The 26,438-nt window shown below is 41.5% G+C and overlaps 1 protein-coding gene across 1 annotated transcript in view; it reads left to right on the forward strand.

Moving 5' to 3' along the window:
* The window catches only part of myo16 (myosin XVI), an 81,803-nt gene that overhangs the window by 42,553 nt on the left and 12,812 nt on the right, over positions 1–26,438 (forward strand). Inside the window, exons 18-32 of the mRNA XM_039600442.1 lie at positions 1,042–1,159; positions 1,858–1,929; positions 2,343–2,484; positions 3,067–3,139; positions 6,799–6,951; positions 7,413–7,613; positions 9,088–9,163; positions 11,658–11,854; positions 12,807–12,887; positions 13,830–14,035; positions 21,500–21,602; positions 22,332–22,428; positions 22,524–22,797; positions 24,303–24,685; positions 24,785–26,020. Coding sequence (XP_039456376.1) covers positions 1,042–1,159; positions 1,858–1,929; positions 2,343–2,484; positions 3,067–3,139; positions 6,799–6,951; positions 7,413–7,613; positions 9,088–9,163; positions 11,658–11,854; positions 12,807–12,887; positions 13,830–14,035; positions 21,500–21,602; positions 22,332–22,428; positions 22,524–22,797; positions 24,303–24,685; positions 24,785–26,020 — 3,412 coding nt within the window. The remainder of the gene's footprint in view (positions 1–1,041; positions 1,160–1,857; positions 1,930–2,342; positions 2,485–3,066; positions 3,140–6,798; positions 6,952–7,412; positions 7,614–9,087; positions 9,164–11,657; positions 11,855–12,806; positions 12,888–13,829; positions 14,036–21,499; positions 21,603–22,331; positions 22,429–22,523; positions 22,798–24,302; positions 24,686–24,784; positions 26,021–26,438) is intronic.

Consider the following 26,438-nt stretch of genomic DNA (forward strand, 5'->3'; position numbering starts at 1 on the left):
TTATTGTACAATGTGCATGTGAATTAACACAATGTATCCTACTTTGATTTGCATGCTGAAATGACTGAACACTGGAAGTGAACGTAGGTCTCTGCATCATTTCCAAAATCTCCATGCTGCTCCAGTCAAAAGACAATCAGCAGCATTTTTCAAAGTCAGAGAGTGATTTAGTGTCCTTATCAGTGTAGATTCATCTCATAACTGTAGCAAGAGGTGGATGCTTTAAATCTAAAATACGTTGGTATTGCCCTCAGGCTGGACAGGTAGACGTTGAAACTTTTGGAAACAATCGCGCATTGACAGTTTGTGTTGTTCGCTCATTTGTCAGACAGACGTCAACCTTGATTACAAATGCTTACTTCAGGGAAAATGACAGACATTGCTAATTTTCTTTTCTATGCTGCCAGATCGCTATTCAGTCAAATTCTATATTTGATCATACTACAACTGCCTACATGTATAAATGGTCATATGAGATGCATATCAGGCGCTTAATTAAGGATAGAGATTACTTTTTAACTGGTGATGATATGCTGATCTGAAAAGAGATTGTTTGTGTTTTAAAATGAGTGTAGTGTGCAGCATGAAACAGCCTGTTTGAAGTGGGGCTGAAGCTAGAGGATACACAGCACAGGCATAACAGGATGTGCGCTTAATGTAAGGGCAGTGTTTTTAAGCTGTTGATTTATGCATGCATTAAAATTAAAAACTAGCACGTTTATTCCAGACTATCTTCACCGCCAGCGATCAAGGTAATGAGCGAACCTGGCCACTGAATTATAGAAGTGAGATTAATTGGAGGTCTATGGCAAAGAGGACTGAACTTAATAAGGCTTTGGCTCCATGGGCTTGTTAGAAGATCACTAAGATCATGAAGTTGACATCAAGATAAATATCAAATAAAGACTCATATCCCTCTGAAAAAGGTTGGATTTGATAACCTTTTCATACAGTTCCATTTTTATTTAGTAGTTAAGAATCATAGTTAACATCATATTCTCTCAACTTTCTCCTCTCTCTCTCTCTCTCTCTCTCTGCTAGGAGGTTGACTCAGTATTTGCGCTGCTCTCTGCTGTGCTCCATATCGGGGACCTGCGTTTCACAGCACTGACAGATGCTGATACAGCCTTCCCTTCCGACCTGCAGCTGCTGGAGAGAGGTCAGTGCTTATGCCACCACCAGGGCCACATTTCCACCCTTAGAGGAGGTGGAACTAGGCAGTGGAGGAGGGGTGGATCTCACTAACTCATTCTATTTACCTTGCTGTCAAAGCACCTCCCTCATCCTCCCTTAGAGTACTCTTCCTGGCAGCTTGCCAGCAGTAGCTGAAGGCCAGGCAGTTACCTGTTTGGTATCCACAGTGAAAACAAAATGTACATGTACAGATTTCTCCGTCATCAGGGACAGCTTTTTTTTCCCCTGTCTCTCAGTCTAATTCGCTCATTATGCAGGTAGCACATGTTTGAGGTAAACAAATCACATCAGCACCTGATCGGGAAGGAGACATTGTTACCTTAGAGATGTATTGTTACGGCTAGTGATGTCAGCGAAGGGTTGCTGTCACCTGTTTTTGCTGCTTGTTTATGGATTCTGCTCAGAAATCCAATGATGACTAATTGCTGCCAGCTTCATCGATCAGTTAAATGGGAATGAGCTTTAGCAGAGTTCAGGCTGTTATGCTGTCAGCGTGATATCATCATCAGAGCAGTGGGCTCTGGGATGTTATCATCCCTATCTTTCTGATGCTCGGTTAATGTTTAATGGCGTTATTTTGATGCTTTTTTAACCTGTCACTCTGTCACTGTCATTTACTCTGCCTCTTCCTCGCTCCCTCTCTCTTTTTCTTCCTTGCAACAGTTGCTGGATTATTGCAGGTGTCCTCCAGTGACTTAAGCACCGCCCTCACCTCTGATGTTCAGTATTTCAAAGGTATCGCTTTATCAGCCTTTTCTTGTTCATGATTCACATTATTTTCATCCAACCTTTCAATGAGGTACCATATGGATGGATGGATATATGGACACTTTCAACAGGATGGAAATGCTGGTTGGCTTTACAATGGTCCTTCCTCCAAAGGGATAAATGGACCCAGACCATGCTTGGGAAATACCCCTTACAGCATATCCCTTATGTAGGCGTCAAATTTGAAGGGTTTTCTGTTAATATGTCAAAAATCTGTATATCTCTTCTATCCTGGGAATGTCTTTGGAGTCCTCAAGAGAGAGGGCATAGAGGGATAGGTAGTATTCATAGCCCTAAGGAGATTTAACCTCTTAAAGAAAGAAAAGTGTAAAAACCCCATCTGTCGAATACCAGAAAATGTATTTTGTGCCTTTGTGCAGGTGATGTGATCACTCGGCGCCACACAGTAGAAATGTCAGAGCAGTACAGGGACCAGCTTGCCAAAGCCATCTACGGGCGCCTCTTCAGTTATCTGGTCAACAATATCAACGACTACCTTCAGGGACAAGATGACACCATCAGGTATAGTGGTGTGTGGTGTCTGTGTCTATATGTGTTTCCACGGCATACCACAATAAAAACCTTTGGGTAAACTGGAGTGACTAACACTAATACTGTAAAGTGATCCTTAGTTTAGAGATAAACATTTAAATAAACTTGTAGACTAAACTGTGTGTTGAACAACAGGGTAAAGATGGAGGACACAACCAAGGCTTTTTTTTTTTATTAAAGGCCTCAAATACACACAAAAAACAACTTACATTCACACACACCCAGGTGAAGGACGTAGGATCCTTGGTGTTGTTGATGTTGTGAAGTCTTATCACACTCTGATAACCTGCTCTAGATCTTCTGGAATGTGTTTGTGAGCTGCCTTGTTTACACACCAGCCACAGAATGTAATAAATTTGTGAACCACACACTCGTGGCACACCCCTTTCAGATTTTATTGCACGCACATGCGTATACACCCGCACACACGCACGCGCGCACACACACTAGAATGAAATGTCTCGTTAGTGACATAAGCAAGACTTTTCTCATGTTGACTCAGGAAAAATAAAAGTGGCTATTTAATAAGTAACATTCATTTCTTTGTTCCAGTGATCCTGCTTGGGAGATTGGGATCTTGGACATATTTGGGTTTGAAGAATTTCAGAAGAATGGATTTGAGCAGGTGGGACAGTGCTTTCTCATTTAAAATTCAGCCAAAAAAACAAAACATCGCTATTATGTTCCTCGTCCCTTTACGCTGTGTGATTCTTCCGCCTAATCGAGCCAAATGCATCCCCTGTGGCTGTCCTCTGCTATAGAAACCTCTCTGAATGGTACTGTATGTGATCCTAATCAAATTTCTAAAATATTTGGAGTTCTTATCTGTTTTAGCCCGGACATTTTTGTCTGTAATTGTAATGAATGTGGTGAGGTCTGTGGCTGACTGTGGCGTGATTTTCATCTGTCCTCCAATGAACCGACGGCTGACACAGTGTCTGTCTCTGTGCAACATGTTAGTGTAATAGGCAGCCTCAAACCACCATGTGGGTGTGTGTGTGTGAGGAATACAAAATCTGTTTTTAATAAAATACAACTTTATATATTTGGCATTACATTACTTGCCAGTACAGGCTATTGAATCAAGTTAATCTTAGTCCAGAATAGTTGATCCCATTTATTTTTTATTTTTGCACTCAGATATGGCAACATTAGTAACAGGCTGTGTAATTATTGCTCACTACCAGAAACATTAGTAAATAATTCCATATTTACGTAAGTGCATGACTTTTAGTTTTGGTTCATGAGTAAAGTTTATATTTAACATTAAGAAGTCTATCTATGAAGACAAGCAGATTTGCTTAATGTATAACAGTGGTGTACCTGAAACTGGCACATAAACTACTCCTTTTTGAAACGGGGTTTTTAAAGTCCTGCATCTCATGTTTGAGACATTGCTATATTATTTATTTTTAATGTTTCTATGTATCTAATGTATTGTGGTTCCTATAGTATAGTAGTTAACATAAGGTTGCTTCAGAAATGCCCTTCCCTGTCAGGAAACATATCTGGTTTAAAATTCAGCCAAATGAAACACGTGGAGCTACCTGCATATATACATGTTTGTATATATACATACATTTGCATACACAGGCTGCTCAGCATGTCTGCCATCTTTGGTTCTATAGATTGTGAAGTCTGCAAAGTGCTACGCATGCGGCTGTATACAGCTCACCTGCTATAGGCTGTAAATCTGTCATGTCCTCATCAAGCATGCACTGTTAATAGACTACTCAGCTGTAAGATCAGCAGGGATCAGACAGACAAGACAAGTTTCTGTGTGTGTGTGTGTGTGTGTGTGTGTGTGTGTGTGTGTGCGCGTGTGTTTGTGTGTGTGTGTGTGTGTGTGTATCTGGAGCCTCAGAGTGTAATTCATAGTGCTCAAGAGGCTAAGTGCTTATTCCTACTGCTGAAAGCTCACACTTCCTCCCTGTGGAGCTACTAGTTTTTCACAGCTTTTATTAAGAGAGTGTCTGTTTGTATTTGCTTTGTATGAGTGTGTGTGTGTCACTAAGATAACAGTGGCCTAACCCATCTGGATTTTTTTCCAGTCCAAATGGAGGTGAGGGATTATTTCACCTTTCCTATTTAAGTCATGGAAAGTGCCAGAAGAGAAAAGAAAATAACAGGATAAGAAGATGTAAAAAAAAAAAAAAAAAAGATAGCGAGAGGAAAAACTGCTGTGTGTCTGGCACTGCATGCTTTCTTTCCTCAGACACTAAACCCACAGAAGAGGGAAGAGGAGGGGCAAGTTCCGGATAAACACAATGACCTCGTACAGTAGACGTGGCACTTCAGTGACAAACAAGCTCTGACATGTTTGTACACACATGTGCACACATATGCAGCAACGTACCCGAGCACGCTCCACATGCGCACAAGAATCGGGGTCATTAGAACTTGTTAATTAGAACTGTGTTTGTCAGGGATGTGTTGTACCTGCTCAGCACTTTGCTAATGAGCTAACTCAATCAACCACCTGCTGGGGCTAAGCTGTTAATGGACTAAACTAGCTTGGAGTAAAAGAAAAGACTGAAGAAAAATGGGACTCTGTCCGCCTGCACCATGAAAAATATATTACGCCTGTTAGTTAATGATTACCATGCATTCAGTAAATCAGATTTTATCCTAATATCCTATAATTATTGTGATATTTTACTTCTGCTGTATTGGAGCAGTTTCTGCCTTGGATTAGTGCAGTTATAGTACACTGCCAACCCAGAGAAACTATAGAAAGGAGAGTTGATGTGACACTTTGCACTGCAGGTTGACCACTCTATCCTGCTTCTCATTACTCCTATTAAAAGGGCAAGCTATGACAGTATGTAGCTGGCCCTGAGTGCCTTTGAGTGGTCTGTGCTTATTGAAATTGCGGCTGTGGCAGTGAGTGCTGCTCGGACTTTAACTGCATTTGTTATTGAATTTACGATGCTATGGATATGTCTTTGGTTACTCTAGTGCTCCTATTAACAGTAGCCATCAATAGGGCACAGATGATTTGCATCTGCAGTGCTTCTGTTAGATATGACAGTTGCATTGTTCAGGAATACAGTCGCATCATAATCGTGCTCAGTAAGCTCAACGAAGACCTGCATATAGTTAGTGTTACACCTGTTTTATAGATGTTTGTAGATGTTTCGCAGCCTCTTTCAATCTTTTTTTTTTGTCATGTGTTTACAATAAACTGCAAAGTGTTTTTATTTTCTGGGATTCCTGGGAAAATTCATCTTCAGTTTTCCCAGGAATCCTGGGAATTAAACATGTTTCATTTTAATAACTTCAGCTAAACTCTGGGCATTTAAAGCAGCTCTAATACACCACGGAGAATCGGGCATGCACGTGTTCACAATGACATTTTCTATGTATTATTCCGATCATATTTAAGGCAAAAAAGACAATTAATGTTAGCCAACATTAATATAAATGCAAACTACATTCGCATCCAGCATGCTGCATGAACTAAGTAGTATGGCAACTCTACAGGTGCAAAGTAGACTACCTGCTATAACAACAAAGCAATAAATCGTAGCCTAGTAAAATCAATGAACACTCACTTGAAGTTAGCAGAGATAACATTAGGACAGGACAGACTTATCTTTTTTTCTTAGTTTTATAACATAGTGAATTTTTGAGCATATAAAAATGTATAGTGGTGTTACCAAAATATAACTACAATATATAAATCAGATGGGCCAATAATAATTAAAATATGTTCTGAGTTTCCCCGATTAAAGCAAAAATGAACTTGCAACAACATGCATCATTTCTTTTAGTCACATTTTTTCATTTTGCACTCACTTTTTTCTTCTTCTGGATGTGTGCATAAACAAAGCCACACCATACAAAATGTGTTACCGTGGAAATCCAATCCCACAGTGTCAACTCAGAAGTTGGAACATGTGCTATTGACCCCAAATGCTTTGTATTCATTAACAGGCTACATTTCTTAATAAACAGCACCCAAGTTAATTTTTTCTCTGTCTTTACATTTCCCGGGAACTGGGGAAATGATCTTGCTAGAATTTCCCAGGAATCCCATTTTCTGTCATTAAACCCTAGTCTACACCATGCCCAAGGTGTCAGACATTTGTAATAGTTTACTGGTCAGCTGTTACAAGAGAAGTCAGCTCATTTATGCCCCTGACAGCCGATTGTGTCCAGCATTGTTTCTGAGCATTTTTGTTCTTTAAACATAAGCATTCAGCAGCATCTCTCTGATGAACTTCAGCCATGCGTGCTGAAGAGTGTTTACATGCTGGTGTGTGTGTGCTCTGTGCATTCCAGCTGTGTGTGAACATGACCAATGAGCGGCTGAGGCAGTACGTCTCTGAGGTGCTATTCCAGCAGGAGCAGGCTGAGTGTCTGCAGGAGGGCATCGCCATGGAGAACGCACGCTCTCCCAGAAACCACCCAGCCATTCTGGACTTCTTTTTTCAGGTACTGTATGCTTCTAGTTTGGACCAGTCCAGTCCAGTTTGCTCTGACATTATGTAATGCAACAATCCCAACCACACTATTGACTTAACTTTTGGAATGACATAGTAAAATGTACACATTTCTTTACTTATTCACAGTTTTATTTAAAATTCGAATAATGTACACTGTTAAAGTCTTGACGTTTTAATTGAGACAAAAGGCAAAAACATAACATGTTCAAAAAACTCTGTATAAACATAACTGCTAATGCCCCTCTAAGCCAACTGTCTGCCTCTGTTCTAATTGGTGCGAGAAATCTCTAAATGAAATAATATCACTGAATCTCCTTTACGTCACACGAAAAAAATATCCTATGTTGCTCTCTGGAAGTGTCACAAAATATGGATTACTGTTATTGCTTAGTGCGTGCAAATATCTCCTAAATAAATGATAATGTGAACATCTGTTTGTTCCTCCTCCAGAAGCCCCAGGGGCTGTTGTGCGTGTTAGATGAGGAGAGCCAGAGCCTGCGGCCATTAGAGCAGACCTTGTACAAGAGGCTCTCTGCCCAGTTGGACTCCAACCAAATTCATGGGCTGTCTCTCACTACCAAGGATGGCAATGGGAACCCCCCACCGAAAGACCAAGGCCCAGCCTTTATTGTCAGCCACTATGCAGGACAGGTCTGTGTGTGTATGACGATTTTATTTCAGTAGATTTTGCAAAGGATTAATAAGGATGAAGTGAGGGCAGCTATAAAGAACATGAATGTTAGAAACGCAGTTAGTCCAGATGACATACTTTTGGAGGTGTGGCGATATCTGGGATGTCTTTTTGAGCACATTGTTTTATACAGTGAGAGAAGACTTAGAGTGAGTCTCCTGATGAAGACGTGTGTGAGAAGAAGAAATGTACTGGTGTCAGTTTTCAAGCGTAAGGGTGATGTGCAGAATTTACAGAGGGATAGAGGTGATGACTCATACCAAGACGTAGGAAAGAGTTGTTGAAGCTAGGTGAAGACGAGAGATGATGATCAGCGAGCAGCAGTATGGTTTCATGCCAAGAAAGAGAACTATAGATGTGATGTTTGCTTTGAGAGTGTTGATGGAGACGTATACAGAATGGCTTTGTGAATCTAGAGAAAGCATGTGAAAGAGTGCCAAGTGAGAAACTATAGTACCGCATGAGAAAGTCAGGAGTGGCACAGAAGTATGTGGGGGTGGTGCAGGACATGTATGAGGACAGCCATAAAGTGGTATGGTGTGCAGTAGTAGTGAAAGATGGGTTTAAGATGGGGGTGGGATTACACCAGGGATCGGCACTGAGCCCCTTGTTGTTTGTGATGGTGATGGACAGGCTGACAGATGAGGTCGCGCGGGAGTGTGGACTACGATGTTTGCAGACAACATTGTGATCTGTGCTGAGAGTGGGGAGCAGATGGAAGAGAGACTTAAGGTGAAAGTATGCTCTGGAGAGAAGAGGAATGGAAGTCAATAGAAGCAAGACAGAACACATGTATGAATGAGATGGAAGCAGGTGTAACAGTGAGCAAGCAAGGAGAGAGGGAGTGAGGAGTTTAAATACCTGGGGTCAACCATCCAAAGCAACAGCCAGTGCACAAGAGAGCTAATGAAGATACCACAGGTAGGATGGAGTTGATTGAGATGAGTGTCAGATTTGTGACATAAAGATGGCAACAAGAGTAAAAGGTTAGGTTGGTAGCAAGACCAGCTCAGTTCTCATCATGTATAATTTGGAGATGGTGGCGCTGAAAAAAAGACAGGAAGCCAAGCTGGAAACGGTAAATCTTAGAAATGAGTACATCAATAGAACTTATTGAGGCAAGGATGGTTTGGACATGTGCAGAGGAGGGATGGTGGTTATATTGGACCACACAGAAGGTTCATGGACGCAGTGAAGGAGGATTGGCCTGACAGAAGGAGAATGCTAGAGAAAGGGTGATATTGAGGCAGATGATCCTCTATGGCGACCACTAAAGGACCAGCCAGTTACTGGGCCTGTTTGTCTTGCATCTGTATCTGTGGTTCATAGCACATTTGTGACATATGAACTGATAGAATAAATATAATGGAATATTTTTTAATACTAGGTTAGTATATATTTCTTGATTTGTATTTATTTGTTTTTTTCTGCCAGATTTCATACAACCTCACAGGATCGCTCACAAAAAACAAGGACTCTCTTCCTCAGAATCTCCTGTTTATGATTAAGTGTAAGTACCCAATGAATAACACATATACGTGCACATTGTGGCGTCAGCACGCGCTTCATTACAAAGACGCACTCTTGTGTAAACAAACAGCGCACAAAACCACTCGTTGTCCAAGTGTGGTTGTGTTTTTATATGTGTGTTTCATCCCCTGTGCAGCAGACAGCACCGTCTGTGTGTGTATTGTCTATAGAAAGTGCCAGATGTGAGGTGTTGTGGTTAGCAGGACACAGGGACTCGTTGTGTGACTGCCAGGCAAGCCTCGCGTCCAGAAGCCTAATTGCTATAATTTCCATGATGAGGCTAATCTTCTAAAGGCTAGCCCGTCTCTCAGACTTGGCTGTTATCCCTCCGTCTGACAGGTCGATGCATCGCTGCCTTTCATCCACACCGAGACATAAACAATGTGGGTTTTTTTCTTTTAGGTGGCATCCCCTCGTCACTCCTTGCTTAGGGCTTGAAGTTAAAAGGACCAAAGTGTCTGCTATGTGCATTATTACATGAAATTGTAGGCAGTGGATATAGGGTGAAGATGATCTAAAAATAATGCCCTGCATGTTTTTATAATCAGTTAACCTGAAGAAAATGCAAGATTTATTCCTTGTTTTTCTCACTGTTGCTGTAGAGAGCTCTTTATGTTTGTGGTTCTCTTTGCTCTTTGACTCAAAACCAAAAGTGTGCCCAAAATGTTCGTAGTGTAGTTCAGTATTCTGAATCCATGTAGCTTATCTCCATTTTTGAAACAAAACACCAACTCAAAGAATAAGTTTGTAACAGCGTTTTAAAGGTGAAAATTATGACTTTTCACATATAAATGTGTGCTTAAAATTGAATTGCGTATTTAAAAAAAAGTTACATAATTTGGATACATATTTAGTGTTTGAACCTTTCCATTTCGCAGATATGTCTTATGAGATTTCATTACAAAGATGGTAGGCTGATTAAGCTAATTTAGGATCTGTGTCCATGCACACAAAGACTCTGTATGAATTATTATTATCTTCCCTTGTTTGCAATTCTGCAGAATGCTCAGACGTTTTGCAGTATACTGTTTCATGTTTCTGGCTAGCCATTCACTTAACCTTTGTTTGCTCTTCACAGAAGCACTCACTTAAGGGTTTAGCCCCTCTTAGTGGGGGCAACAGCTCTTATAATTTTACATGCACTATACCACAGTTTGGAAAACAGGAGCACAGCAGTGCTGAAAAAGGTTAGTCATGAAGTGTAATAGGCTATAAATTGCTAGTTACGCTGCTAAAGTTGAAAAAAGTTATATAGTTATTTCAATTAGTTTTTCAAAGTTGACAGTAAAGCATAAAAGTCAAAGTGGTTAACAATCTTTAAACTTTACAGCACCAATAGAGTTATGGTTTGCTTTCAGGAAGAAAATAATAAATTTTCAGCACTGCCGGTGTTCTTGTGCTACAACATGATCATCTGCCCCTGTGGCAGTCATGGCAGACTCAGGTCACTTAGAGCAAAGTGCACTGATTTGTTTGGCAGACAAGAGGCAGTGTAAATTCAAACTAGACAGCCAATAAAAAACAAGAGTCAAGATTTAAGTGCAAACTGCCAAGTGAACGAAGTCTACCTAGATATAGTGACAGCTCCTGTTAATCTACCCAACCCTTGATGATGTGTCCATAAATGTGATAAAATTAAACACTCCAGCATATTTTTTTAATATAGCATGTGAGCTTTTTTATAAAAAATGATACATTTGAATATAATCATCCTCACTTGGTTAGTAATTGCAATTTAAAGCTGAAGCATTTACATGAACTCTGTCATTTTACGCTGAAAATGAACCCAAAAAAGGAATCCTGGTGTCTGTTTTGTGTCACCAACTGCTCGGATTTATATTTTTCTTTAAAATGAGTGAAAAAAAACTTTTAGTTAAGAACAAAAAACTGTTTCCAGATTTTTCTTTCAAAATAGATTATTGATCGAGACAAAGCTACATGGATTATTCAGATGGTCGAAGTGATTGCCGTGAATGAAAAGGCAATTAGCTTGGAGCTTTTAGTAATTAAGTCCTGAAATAAGTCTTGTTTTTTATTTGCTTAACTGCACCTACCTGCCACCATCCTTTACCACCTCTCCCTCGCTTTCTCTTTCCTTTTTTTCTGTGTCTTTCTCAGCCTTTCAGATTAGAGCCACACACCCACGTTCACACACATGTTGTTTGGCTTTCTGAATGAGCTCATTGTTGTTGCGGACCGCTCCACGTGTTATAGAGTGACATGGTCCACCCCCTCTTGTTGCCTAACTGATTGTTGTTTACATGCAGATTAATTTTATGCGTCCTCCCTGCTTACACTCCTCCACTGATTTTTCTCTCTGTCCTTGTTCATTTTTATATCTTTCTTTCTTTCTTTCTTTCTTCCTTTCTCACCTCTCCATATTCTCTTCCACCCACTTTTTCAACCAATGCTATTGCTTCTCTTACCCTTATGTTTTCCTCCCTCTCTGCATGTATGTGCTTTGTGCCAAGCAGCCAGTGAGAGTGTGTTGCTGCAGCAGCTCTTCCAGTCCAAGCTGACTCAGACTGGTTCCTTGGTGCCAGCAGCCCGGAGTTGCATAGGGCTGAGGGGGCCTAAAGCTGCCTTGTTGCTCCACAGGATACCATCAGTCTCCCTTGTCAGTGCCAGCTCAATCCCCCAACAGCCCCGGAGGTACCATGATCTTACCAAGGTACGGTACCTTGCACACAGTGGGATGAGTCCACTACTGTGGCTACACCCTACACTTGAGCCAATACACTGACATCTCTTCACCTTTATAGTATTTTTAGTGCGTGACCACTAGATTTAAGTAAACAAAAATATAACATGGCCACTCCCATTTCAACTGCATATTATAAAATGACTTGGTGACATGTTTACCCAGAAAGCTCTGCTGCAAAGTGACCACTAAAATCAATCGATGGAAAAACAGGGGTGGTATTTTTCAGGAACTAAAAAAGAAAAGTCTAATTTAAGCTTCTTCCCACCACATTGCTATATATAAACATCTGGGAATTGGATTTGTTTGTGCAGCCCTGCAAGAGATAAAAGCTCCACAAGAATGTATACACGTGCACATGAACTGGGGGCATTAGTGTGCTTATACACTTTTCTCAAAAAAAGCACACCTGAAAACGATAGTGTCCCAAGTCTCTTCGTTCAGCAGTTTTTCCCTCTTTATTTTATCTGTTTTAATGTTTTGAAAGTACAGTGTAGTGGTGCACATATGTGATTGCTGGTTGTATAACCTTCAGGAGGCCCTGTCTGCTGTTTCTGTGGCTCATTAGCCATCTAGAGCAAAGGCTTATATAAGGCCCCTTTAACCTCACTGATCTGTCCCAGCAGCCTTATACGGTAACACTAGGCAATATTGTTTTGCTGCTCGGTGTATAAGCCTGTAAATATAACAGTAAAGCACTGAACCTCTTCTTACATATGACGAATTCTAAATATGCTACATATTTAATCTGATATTTAATCTGATTGCAAGAAGCACCCCAATTATCAAAGATATCAACATGGTTTTATTAAGGCTGCACAAATTTGATGATATGTGATGATAATGTTCCATATTCCTCAACGGCCCATTCAAGAGGTTCATCTCTCTCACAAGTTCCTGTATTATCACTTCCTGCTTCCAGATCTTGAAGAAAAAGGGCTCCAGCTCCTTCCTCCAGCGACTAGAGCGTTGTGGACCCACCACAGTGGCAGTCCAGCTAAGGGTATGATCTCGTCCCGTTGCATAATTCTTCCAGTTGCAAGCAGTTGAAATTTCACAGGAATAAAGCAAAGGAATTTATGTCAATCTTGTGAATTACTGTGCCTTTGCAACAATGCAAAACTAAGTTTAGAATTGGGTGCTGTGATTTCATAACTATATAAAGAAGCACAAATTTTCAGTTAGAGGAGAGCAGGGGAGAGCGGCTTCTTGGTGGTGACGCAAGAAGCCTAAAATGTGGTTGAGAGAAGCAGTACCTTTGGTTTGAATGAAACCAGTGTATTGCACAATCAGACTTGTGGTCAACGAGTCCCTCTGGGAATGGCAGGGAAGGAGAGAGTGGGCTGAAGAATGATGCTGTACCAAGCCAAACATGAAGCCCTCCACATGAATGAATGAACAATGAACAAAAACCACTGTGTTCTGTGGGCACGTATCTGAGTGTGTGCATACGTATGTTTGGAGGGAAGACAGTTATGTGAATGCTGCTAGTGGCATCCAAAGATGAGGGGTGAGGTACTGAGCGCTGGAACCTAAGGGTATGCAGTGCATAGACTGACGTCAGTTTGACGAATGGCAAAAACACAGATGTAAGTGTTTATGCGTCTGTGTGACCTTGAATGGAGCATCTTTGAATTCAGAGATTGAAGAAAAGCTCTTTCTCGCGTTCTCCCTCACACACCCGTAGACAGAGCAAAGAGCTCTTTGTGCTTTTGTTTTCTCCAGAGGCAAAAACACACCCCAAAATCAGACCACTTTGTCACAAACACATTGTAATTTTGCTCCAGTTTGTGCAGCACACACGTCAAACATCAAATGAAGTCAGACAATCCTTCCTTCCTCTCTAAATTACTTAACATGTAAAAACAGCCACGAGGCTATTGTGATCGAATCGCTAAAAATGTGCAATTGAATGCATCTCCTCTTTGTTTTCTTTCTCTTCCAGAACACACTGTCAGAGTTGGTTAGCAAACTGCAGGCCTGCACTCCCCACTTCGTGGAGTGTGTGCGACCCAACTCCAGTTGTCAGCCAGACAATTTTGACAGCTTCCATGTGTCTACCCAGCTGCAGTACATCGGGGTGCTTGAGATGGTGCGCATGATCCGTTATGGTTACCCCGTGCGCCTGTCCTTTCCAGGCTTCCTCAGCAGGTCAGTGTGATAGCAGCGGATAAGAGTGCTGCAACTATCGAAACTTCTCCTCTTAATTTACTGTTTTGTCTCCGTATGCTGATCCACTTTATGACCACATCTTTCTTAGCTCTCAGCTGCTTCTTTTAGGGAAATTTAAATTTGACACATTGCACTGCTTCTTTGTCTCTCTGACTCATCTCAGTTATACCGAACCATTCCCAGCAGGTCACTGCGACCCGTCCCTTTACCTGTTACACATCTAGCAGGTGAAAGTAGGCTTAAAGATTCAGAGCAAATGACTCTGCCAATGAATGCATGGGCGTATACCATACAGTACTGCGAGTTCACTGGCAGACTGACATATTTGGATTGAAAAGTCACTGCAACTCTTATCGTTACGAGTGCAGCGTGACCCAGAATGTCTTTTTTTAGGTATAATGGGAGACCATTGCTGCTAATGAATACCACAGACATTTCCCATGTCAGCGTGACACACAGGCATTAACCAATTGTGCGAAAGGTCATTTTGTCCTGCACTTGACGGTTATTTTTGACAATTACTCCACATCACCTGACTTCCCTTACTATGTGCTACTACCCCTTTTTTTTAAAAACACTTTGCCTTCATGTGTTACTCATTGTAGTTTTTTTGAGAAACAGAGAGAACAATGTGATTTTGACATTGCGTTTCTCCTCCATTTCTCTGTCTCACTTCCTCGCCTTCAGTTTAGCTAATTGTCTCAGTTTTTCCTGTCTTCTGATTCTGAGAACCAGTAAAATACTGAGAGGATTTACCTCTAAGTCCAACCACCTCCCCACCCCCACCCCCTTTCCCTTTCTCTCTCTCTCTCTCATCCTCTGTTCTCTTAGCTTGTCCCTCTCTCTTTTTGAGGATAAAGGGATTAACATGAACATTCTTGGCAGATAATGAGAGACGACAAAGCTGGTCACATGACCCCCTCAAAAGTTTCCACTACTTTGCTGTAAACATCACCCCCCCCCCCCCGGACACACACACAATCCTCCTACCCACCACCTACACACACACACACATCTACACATACTCATACATACAAACTTGTGCAAACCAGCTCCTCACTTCCTAAACCTCAATTGAAAGACTGGATGAATCGAAAACCTGTTCAGTATTTTGACTCCTAATGCGTTTTAAGCAACATTCTTGAAGTTGTCAAAACATAATTATGAGAAGTTAAAGAAAAGGAATGGCTGTGCCTCTTACTGTTTGGTTTAACACTATTCAAAGTAACTCACTACTGTAATCACATTCAATTTTTCTGTAATGCTGTAATCTTAACACATTAATTAACAAATTCAGCAATGCCAGTTTTTTGTTACACGTGTTGCAAGTTCTTCAGTTATCTGCACACCTCACGCTGAGCAGTTAGAAAGAAAAAACAAACATGCACTTTTGCACTTTCACTACATTCAGCTAAGTTTGGTTGGCGGGTTTTGTGATTTTCTAGTGGACTAGAAAAAAACACTTAACCACTAAATGGATTTTGAAACAAGAAAAATGAAAGCAGTGAGTCAGACAATACATATTGTCCACATGATTGACGTTTGTAGATTTTACTGTACACATGAATCCATCACACAGTTTTCAAATAGTGATAGGAACACTTAAAGATAGGAACACTTTGAGGGGATAGGTTTGTTGTTTTTGTATGATACACAGAAACATGAGGCTTCAAAATTTTACAATGATCTTGTATTTTGTCCTTGGGATTTTGAAACAACACTGGTTTTATTGTTTCCTGTTTCCCCCTCTCTCTCTCTGGATTGTCTCAGGGACAGCCCAGCATATAACAGCCTGCACCTGCATAACAGCCTACATCTGGGTGGGGTCTTGCCTGGTATGGTAGACCCCAGCCTCTATGGATCTTGGGCTTGGAGCTTGCTCCTCTGCTGCCATGATTAGTGCCTCTCTGCTATCTTTCAGTCCAGTTTTGTCCAGCCATTGGAGAGATTTCTTGATATCAGCCATTTCTATCTGCAAGTGGTTCATGCTGTGCAGGGCCCCGTCCTTCCATTATGGTAACTCTTCTTGCTCCTCTTCTTTATCGGGTTTCTGCTACCTGAGGTGTTCATTAAGCACACTATCATTTGTGGCCATCTTCCTGATGTACTCATGGATCTTTGCTGTTTATTTCTGGATAGTGGTTTTGACACTCACTAGTCCTCTACCACGCTTAGTGGACAGTCTCAGGGTGCTGGCTTTGGGATGAAACCCTCCATGCATGGTAAGGCGCTTCCTTGTCTTGATGTCAGTGGCTTCTGTCTCCCCCCTTGGGCACCTGATTATCTCAACAGGGTAATCTGACGATTGGCAGGACATAGGTGTTGATTCCCCAGATCTTGTTCTTCCCTTCTTGTTACTTTCTGCAGTTATTTGGTATTTGCAGCTTTCCTAACAGCATCGTCATGGTTCCCATTTGTCTGTGGGATTCCCAGGTACTTGTAACTGTCCTCAATGTCTTCAATATTGCCTACTGATAGTGCAGTTCCCTCAATTTTGAATACCTTCCCTATTTTTTTTCACCATCTGACTACACTTCTCCAGTTCAAATGACATTGCAACGTCATTACTGTAGATTCTAGTGGTTTGGATCAGTGAATCAATGTTTCATTTACTCTACTCCATGTAGAGGAGGTGTCAAATGATTCCTCAATTCTGTAGTCAGTATCCATAGCCAGTCTTGTAGCAGAACAGCAGTGGGGACAGAGCATCTCCTTGGTAAATCCTGCACTTGATGGCGAGTTGTTCATTTGGCTTCAAGTTGGTCTCTAGTGTTGTTCGCCACATCCCCATTAAATTCCAGATGAAGGCTCTTAGGGCTCTGTTAATCTTCTTGTGTGTGTAAATAAACTATTTATCTTTAATTTTTTTTTTCCACACAGTTCCTAGTTTTATCAGAATTTTAAATCAAGTTCATGTATGATACGACATTTCTGAAATTATAAAAAAAAGCAAAATGTAGATTTGTAATGGCAATGAATGGAATGCCAAGCAGCATATAAAATAGTATCATCTGCATAAAAATATACATTACAGTTTTGGGTGGCAGAGGGTAAATTAAAGGGGTTCAAGAATAGATCTTTGTGGAACACCTGTCCAGATGGCAAGTGGACTTAACCTGAAAAACCACTGGAGTCTACTGAGATCTGTCAGGAAGACAACAATGAAAGCATTTAAGGGACTGTTCATCTAAACTGACTGAGAATTGTTTTTCTAATAAAATGATGTGATCTACTGAATTAAATGCTTTTGGTAGATATATGAAAAATGCAGTGCATTACTAATGATTATCAAGGGCTTCAATAGCATTACTACATACTACAATAACATTGTAGTACACATACTGCAGCTGTTGTTGTGCTGTGTATCTAAAACATGACTTTTCTGACTATAAAATGTTTTGTTTTTTCCAGATACACTTTCCATTAGAAACTCAGAATTAGACCATTTTAAGACAGGGCGTCAATTATTTGAGTCACTGGGGTCACCACCTCTATGCAGATTTTGGGAACTTTGCCAAAGAATATTTAGAATATAAGTTACAGTTGGCTTAGCACTGATGCTAAGGAGGGATGGATTTAAATTGTCCTTAGATTTCTTTAAGCTTTAAGTTAGTTTACTGTAGACCTCTTTATGATTTGTAGATATAAAAGAGAATTTGTTTTCAGAGTTACAGTTCCAGCTTTTGTGAGTCGTTTCTGGCATTAGAAGCAAAAGACAAAAATTGTTGAATGCCTATGTGGCACTTTTTTTGTTGTTGTTGTTCATACAAATTTACCATACATAAAGTAAATGGTGTGTGTTCTGATGTGTGTGTGTGTGTGTGTGTGTGTGTGTGTGTGTGTGTGTGTGTGTGTGTGTGTCTTTTTGTAAATCAAAGCAATACTTAGAGTGGTTGCCACTCACAAAACACAAAACACCAGTCAATCCAGGCCATTTGCCATTCATCTCTCTCAGCTCCACTGGGTCCAGTGCAGACAGTGCCAACCTATGATCACTGCTTGGGCTGCTGATTTGGGGGTGGATTGCACTGCTGTTTTCCAGAGCTCTTTCTCACTTGATGTCTCATTCTTTCCTCACTTACTCTCTCTTCTGAACCACTGTTTGTATTTTTCCCTCATCATCACTACCTACTTTTGTCATGTCCACACAGTCATTCCAGTTTCATTCCATTTTTTTTATTCCATCGTTTCCCTGCAATGTGTGTCTCTCCTTCAGAAATAATCCCTGGCTCTAGACTAATCAGAATGGCAGGCCATTAAATTACTCATTATCCTTGACTTTGCTGTAGTCTCATGAATACAAACAGAGCCATGCCTACACAGAAATACACACTTACACACTGGAGCCTCGCAGACCACTTGACTAAGTCAAAGCGGCAGCCTGAAGCGAATTACATTAGTGTCCTGGTAACCAGGGTGATTTACGATGAAATCTGTTTTACTGTTGCTTTTATTTGTCTTTTATGATACCATATGTGTTTTGTGGCCAGGTTTATTTTCTGCAAATGTGTGAGGTCAAATAGGACCATTTGAACCTTGTTTCTTCCAACCCCAGCCCTTGATGTGTGTTGTTCTTATCATTTATCCAAAATTGGATGTGAAAGATTTATAAGTATTTACAGAGCAAGGTACAAATGCAGTCCACAAGAATAAAAGTCATTTTTAAATATGATTTTTTTCCAAGTACATCTTCATTACCTTCCACTGACAGATAAAAATACACATTTCTTGGTAGTACATAGAAAGTAATGTCTTAGTCTTACCACTGTAGGTAGATATTATTGACTAAATAATGCCACCATGCAATATGTCTGAGAAGCAGCTTCAGAAAGGAAGTAAGAGTTTAAATTACAAATGCACTGCCATTACCACCTTTGTGATGCTCAGTCAACGAGGTCAGTGACAGCCCTCTGGTCACAGTGAACCACGTTAGCACAGTGTAACCCTCCATTTAAGCTTTTTTAAAAGGGTTATTTCACTTCTTTGACTCCACATGAAGCCCCCTTAGGTCTTGTTAAAGCAGGGACCATCAATGGTTTTCATATCCTCGTTGGAGAGGTCATGGGTTTACAGAGTTCCTTTGCATTTTATGGGCCCACAGGGACAGCGTGTGCTGTCTGCAGAACTGGTATTACCATACAGAGAGAGGGTTAGGGAGAGTTCAGACATAGCCCACTACTGTAAATCAAACACATCCCACATCCATGTACACTTGCATACTCGCTATTGACAGCACAAGTGGTTTATGTTTCCAGCCATCTGCTTGTTATATATGTCCCATCAGCAGAGTGGCATCATCAGCTAGCAATGCTTCCCATTGAGAACAGAAAAGACAGACTAGTGTCCTGATACTGATTTTTAATAAAAACAAATGTTCAAAAACCAGTGTCTGAAATATTGTGTAAAGGAAGCTTTAGTTACAGCATTTATGGAAAAAATAAAGATAGAAACCAGTGACAAATTCAGCATATTAATCTTTAGCTCTTTGGCTCCTGAAAAATTCAAAGTATTTTGCATAAAACATGATCGCAAAATGTACATTGTGATATTTATTAGACATATTATGTAAAATATAAAGTTTAATTATAGCATATAATGATAATTGTAGTGTACATGGTAATTTCTTTTTTTTCTGCCAAATATAAATTTTTTAGCATTCTTATACTGTGTTTCTGTGACTGTCATGCCTTACTTCATACACTATTAGATTACTGACTCACTGTTATATATTATTATATTAATATAATATATTAAAATATATATTATACGGTATATTAATATACTTTATATTGTATTAGTGACTGTGTTATTGCTGCTTGGGTGCTGTGCAAAAGCCTATAGCCATGTCTTTAAGCAGTGTTGATACAGTCACTGTTGTACCTCTGTCCTGACCTCCTCCATACATATTGATAATGACTTGAACCTGTAACTCCATAGGATCTGTTTCCACTGATTTCGAGTCCAGGTCTTGTGTAATTTGGCGTACCTTAGCCTTTTCTCCCTGCTTTCCTTCCTTAGAATTGGCTTTTTAACAGCGACCCTTCTACTGAGACCATTTCTGATGAGGCTTCAGTGAACAGTAGATGGATAAACTGAAGGGTCACGTGCAGCTGTCTGGTTCTGTGTCAGGCGTTTGCTGGATTTATTTTATCCTATTTCTTGAGAACATGATTTTCCAATACTGTTCATCTGCTGCAGATAGTTTTTTAGGATTTTTTTCCTCCATGTGTTCAGTTTCCTCATATGCTGCCACAATGCTGCCAATACAGACTAATAGCTCTTCGGGAATCACCTTGTTTGTGGGAAAAAAACTATTTCATGTTTGTCAATGTATGGTTTTTTGGCATTTTTCATAGATTGAACTAAAGAAATGGGAACAAATGTGTGCTTTTACAACAGGTTACAAGTAACAAAGTGCCTGATGATGGCTGTCTGTTATATGTTGACACAAAACTGGTTAATCCCTTGAGTTAGATTCCTTTTTATGCTTGGATGATTCATAGGCCAGTGTTAATGGGCTTAAAAAACAAACAAACAAAAAATTCCTTTGAAAATGGTCAACTGCTGGACTAAAAATCTGGTAAAAATCAGAGATGGTAATGCTGTAAGCTGTCGAAGATAAACAGCGCAGTTAGAATACTTACAGCTCATCCACATTGGTATGGCATCGGGTGTGGACCAGTGCAGTCCCCCAGTGTATAACAATCAGCTGTGTATATATAGATAATTACTTAATTCGCAGGAAAAATTGCTTCTTTAATTTTTAATTCTTTAATCTTTTTCAGTTAAAGAGCTGGAAGCACTTCCTATTGTACAAAACAGTCTTTCCTCATTGGCAGTGCAGACTGCAAACTAAGTTCCTCTGCATGGAATAAGGAAAAGTCAAACTGAATTCCCATTAAGCTAAAGGCTTTACTATAGGTTTAAGCTGAACCAATCACAGCAAGAGAAATCTTCATACCTTATTGAGTACATTTGTTGTACACTTATATTCACACCAACAAAGCATACGGTTGCCGCTTCGTCTTTATGGATGTTGTGTTTTCAGTTCAGTCACATTTTTCTATGTGGTCAGTTTATTTCCTTCATAATTCATAATCATTCTTTTTTCTGTGTGTATTCAGAATTCAGAATATAGAAAAACATCTACTCTTATTATATATTAACAGCTATATTCACTTTTCTTACTTGCTGCTTCTCTCCACACCACCCAGTGCATAAACAAACCACTGACTCCATCCAGCTGACCATTCATAACAACGGTTGCCCTGGACACTGCCAATAGGAACAGATGCTGTTTGGCTTGTCTTCTGAATGACCCTAATGACCCTTGAACCCATTGTTTCCAAAATAGGCTGCCTCCATGTCTTGTCTGGGTTTTTAGGTTCCTCGTGTTTATCCCTGGAGCTCTGATGTTTTGTGTTTTTCATTGTCGTGTTACAGATATAAAGACCTTGTTGTCCCAACACTGGGAGACAAGAAGAAACTGTCTCCGGAGGAAAAATGTCGCTCAGTTCTGCAACAATCAAAACTCCAGGGATGGCAGGTGTGTTTGTGTCCAGTGTCCTTTTCTGTCTCCATCAATAATGAAAAATTTGCCAAATGACTTAATCCCTGACCCTCTGTTTCAAAGATCCCATGGAATCCTGACAACTTGTTCCAGCTGTCCCACCTCATCAGAATTTGACTCACACACACACTCACGCACGCACACAGCAGCACGGACCCCTCCAACCTCCCCCTCTCCTGTCTGCTAAACTGCTGTTGTGTCTGAGCGTGTGACCCCACAGGTCACACATGCATACACACTCCTCCACAATAGCCCGCAGACACTTTTGATAAAACCCTGCCTTACTCACTCACTCACTCACTCAGTCACTCACACACAAACACACACACACACACACACACACACACACACACACACACACACACGTTACTCCTACAAGTAGCTTGTGCTGGAATGAATAGGGGCTATCTGTGCAAGTATGTCACCCTCACAATTCCTTGCACCTGGTATAGCGTGACCTCTATCACCCCTCAAAAGCTCTCTATGTCCAGGAAGTGAATGCATTATCAGCATGCAAACCCACACCCTATCCGCACTCCACACCCACTGATTATCATAAATTACTGCTACATCACCGGTCTCCCATCGCTCAACTAGCAGGTCACACTCTTCTGAGATTTCCAACAGAAAACAGCTCCTTTTAGCTGATGAAAAAAAAATATATATATATGTTTTATCAGATTGCTTGTTTCGTTGTCTGTGTAGATGGGCAGCAGTAAAGTGTTTCTGAGATACTGGCAGGCAGACCAGCTCAACGACCGCTGCTACCAGCTACATAAAAAGATCATCACCTGTCAGAAAGGTAATACTCAAGACAACAATATCATCTGCCAGCATCTTCTTTTCGAGCCACGACACCTCTAGTGACTTTGTCTTCATCTCCACCCAATGTCTCAGTTGTTCGCGGCTGGCTAGCCAGGCAGCGGGTCAATCGCAGGTTATCGTTACAACACAAAGAGGAGTGCGGTGTGCAGCACTTCCTGCAGGGCGCAGAAGACATGGGGCTGCGAACCTACGACCAGCTGGTTATCCAAAATGCCTCCGACATTGCAAGAGAAAACGACCGCCTGCGCTGCCATGGCAATAGCCTGCTCAACACCCTTGGCAGTAGCCCACCCCTTGGCGAAAGACCAGAGCCGGTGGGGAAGGAGGAAGATCAGCCAATCAGGAGGTAAATGAGCAGACACTAATACAGCGTACGCCCTTTTATTTAGATCAGAAAGCAAACATTTTGCTTGATCAAGGATAGATTTCCGCTATTCTCCTGGTTGGAGCTAATTTAAAAATATGGATATTTTTTCTTGCACATCTTCGTAACCTTTAGCCATTTTCTGACATTTTATAGACACTGCGATCAATCAAGACCATATTCTCACTAAGACAGAGCTTTCATTACTCACTATAATGTGATTCATATTATGAGGTGCTGACCTCATAGTAACTGTAGCGTCATTTAGCCCGGAGAAAAACAGTCGTAGTCATTTACAGGATTTATGACTGTGTGAAGGAATCATTTGCCTTCATAATTGTGTGTGTTTATTCATCTGCGTGCTTGTGTGTGGCCATGCCAGCACAGCATGTGCTTTCTGATTAATGATGTCACTGTATACCTGTGTGCTGCAGACTTTTAATTGTGAGGTTCATGATGGATAGTCAGATAATGACTTGCGCTATCAGATTGTTTTCGTATTGTGTTGCTCCTATGGAATACAATCCTTATCTCCACCCCACCTCATTCTAATATAGCAGTATATTACACTTGGAGGAAATTAAATAACTCTCAAGCCTGACTTGGAAAAAGTGTAAAAAAGCAATAAAAAGCTTCATAGAGGTGGCGCGAAATTAAAGGCCTTCATAATACCTGAAGTGTGATTGGTATTTCAGCACTATTAAAGCCGTAAGTATGTACAGGTACTATATTCTTGTGCTTTCTGCAGTCTGCTTCATAAATATGTGCATTATTTCTATACATTCTTTTTTGCCTGCAGAGAACGCAGTGCTATATCATTTCTATTGATTACTGCTGCTGTTGGAGAAAAAATACCTTTATTTCAGTTTGATAAATACTGGTGGCTAAAATCCTGACAGGACAAAACATTTTGACACAATAGCAAATTGTTCTATATTTATTTAGGTTTGAGTTGTTGTCACACATCGCTAAAAAAAGCACATTTAAATGTGCTTTTTAAACGTGAAAAGAGACCAGAGATCACAAATAATATAAGACGCATGTTTTCTATAAACTCTGTGTCCTTGAGCATGTAACATCTGATAACAGGTTTCACCTTTGTCCTGTAGAGGAGATAAAAATGTATCTACACATTCCCCCAAATTCACCTACTGTAATCTCACTGCAGATTTTCAAAACGCCTCTCCTGAGTACCTCCACAAATGCTACTCCCCCACCTCTCACCCCCGAACCCATCCCTGCCTGGAATCAGAAAACTAACAGATGGCTCACCCAGATTAGCCAAGGAAATATCAAACTGGATGATATCAAATTACAGCAAGGAGATTAGGTTTAATCTCTTTGGTTATTTCCTCCTTTTGCCCAATTTATCTTAAACCTCTGAAGTGACATTTGAGGCAAGCATATATTGAGTTTGATTTATTATAAAGTTAACTCAATCGTCACCTTTTAAACATAAATTCATTGTTCCTTGTATCCATTTGTAGAGTGGCAGAGAAAAGCACGAAAGTGCACGAAGGCCCTGCCAACGGCGGAAGTCGAGTCATTCGCCACTTTCGTTCCAGCTCGGTACCCACCCCGCTCGCCATTGAGAACATGGTCCATTCGTCTGCCAGTCCACCCATCAAACCAGCCTTGCAGCAAGTTGTCCATATCAATGAGGACGGAGCAGGCGGGGGAGGTCTTTCCTCTCCTCGTAAGCAACCTCCTCCTAAACCAAAGAGGGACCCCAACACCCGTCTGAGTGCATCTTATGAAGCAGTTAGTGCAGGCCTGACGATGGCCGCCAAAGAGTGCTCCACTCCAGAGGGCTACGCTTCACCAGCTGGAAGCCCTCCTAAATCCCAGCTATCCCCCACAGACCCAGCAGGTAAATCATTTCTACTGGACTGTCAAAGATATAACAGATGGCAGTGCCTCATTGCTGTTACATATTGATTTAGCTTTCATTGTTTTGTTTCTTCCTTAGCCTTGTCCAAGCCCCGTCCCCATAGTGATGACTACACAACTATGAGAAAGGTACCACCCCCGAAACCCAAGCGCAGCCCCAACACTAAGCTGACTGGCTCATATGAGGAGATTAATGCTGTAGCACCCCAGCTCCATCAGCTGCGCCCAGCTGATGTAAAGTTGGCCCTGCTTTCACGTGGCGGGGGATTTGGAGGCTTGATGCAGAGAGCAGCCTCTATAGATGCTCCACAAGGAGTTGCACTAAGTCTGTTCAAGGGCCAAGATGAAGAAGACATTTACATAGAGATGTTGGGATCCCAGCAGCGGGCACGAAGCCTCCAGGAGCCGCCTGATAGCCCAGAGCAAGCCGACTCGGAAGCTGTCTACGAGGAGATGAAGTATTACCCTTCTGAAGATGGTGGAGCTGCTGCCTCTGTCACCAAACCAGCCAAACTGGAGGCTCTAGGACTGAACTTAGTAGGATTGGGGACATCCCCTCCTCAGAGTGCAGAGACTAAACGACTGGCATTGGGGCTGACTGCTGCTTTGGACATCGCTCACTCACATAGCACATCAAACAGCGGAGCTCCCAAAAGCCAGCATGGAAAAGATGGCAGCTGTGACATTCCTGCACCTTTTCCCAACTTGCTTCCCCACCGCCCTCCACTCCTGGTATTTCCGCCCTCCCCTGTCACCTGTTCTCCTGCTTCTGATGAGTCACCCCTAACCCCCCTGGAAGTAAAAAAGCTGCCGGTGTTTGAGACAAACCTCAACTATGCCACTGGGCCAGACAGCCCCCTGTCCCCACAGTACGCCCGCCAGAGGGCTGATTCTTCCCCAAGTCTCACAGTTCTCATGCCAGAGAAGAAGTCCACACCTCCACTCACTCCTCCACCTCCACCTCCTCCTCCTAGCGCCCCACCTCCACCCTATAGACCTCCTTCACACTTCCCCTTTCCACCTGAGGCCAACTTCCTGGCTCTGACACGAGCAGCATCTGTCACCGGGAGCTCAGATTCCTCCAAAACCTCCTCACAAAGAACAGGCGGGGAGCCGCTGGGGAAGCCTCCCCCCTACTCCCCTGTGAAGGTGTCTCGTCCTGAGCCTCGAAGAGCTCACTCGTGCTCCTCGTCTCCCCTGCTATTCAACCCAGCCAACGGCAGGCCCCTGACCAGCCCCCTGGATGAACTCAACACCCTGTTCAGCTCTGGACGTAGCCTACTGAGGAAGTCTGGCCGCAAGATGAGAGATGGAGGTCTGTCAGTAGACACACACTCCTCATTATAAAATACATGCACTTCCCCCTTTTTCCTTTTCCCTTTAATTATTGCATATGTATTGATTTGCTTCCCAAACCACCAATATATGAACCTTTTTGCATTTTGTAAACAGTTTCCCATTCAGCTGAATGCACGTGTGTTTCTTGCTGTTATCTGCCCACAGTTGTGAGGTTATGATCAAAATCCCATCCTGACCTAGGTCAGATGATTTATTGCATACCATTTGATTACCTTCTGTACAGCAGGAGTAGTTTTACGGGCTTAGATAGGTAATAACCATATCTTTTGTCGATAAATCTGTCACAGGTTTTGTTTTGTTTTCGAGTAGTAGAGAGGTAAGATGCACTGTTATCCAGGCCTACATTTGGAAACCCCTTACATTAGATCAGGTGT

This window comes from Oreochromis aureus, linkage group 16 (assembly GCF_013358895.1).
Source record: "Oreochromis aureus strain Israel breed Guangdong linkage group 16, ZZ_aureus, whole genome shotgun sequence".
NCBI lineage: Eukaryota > Metazoa > Chordata > Actinopteri > Cichliformes > Cichlidae > Oreochromis > Oreochromis aureus.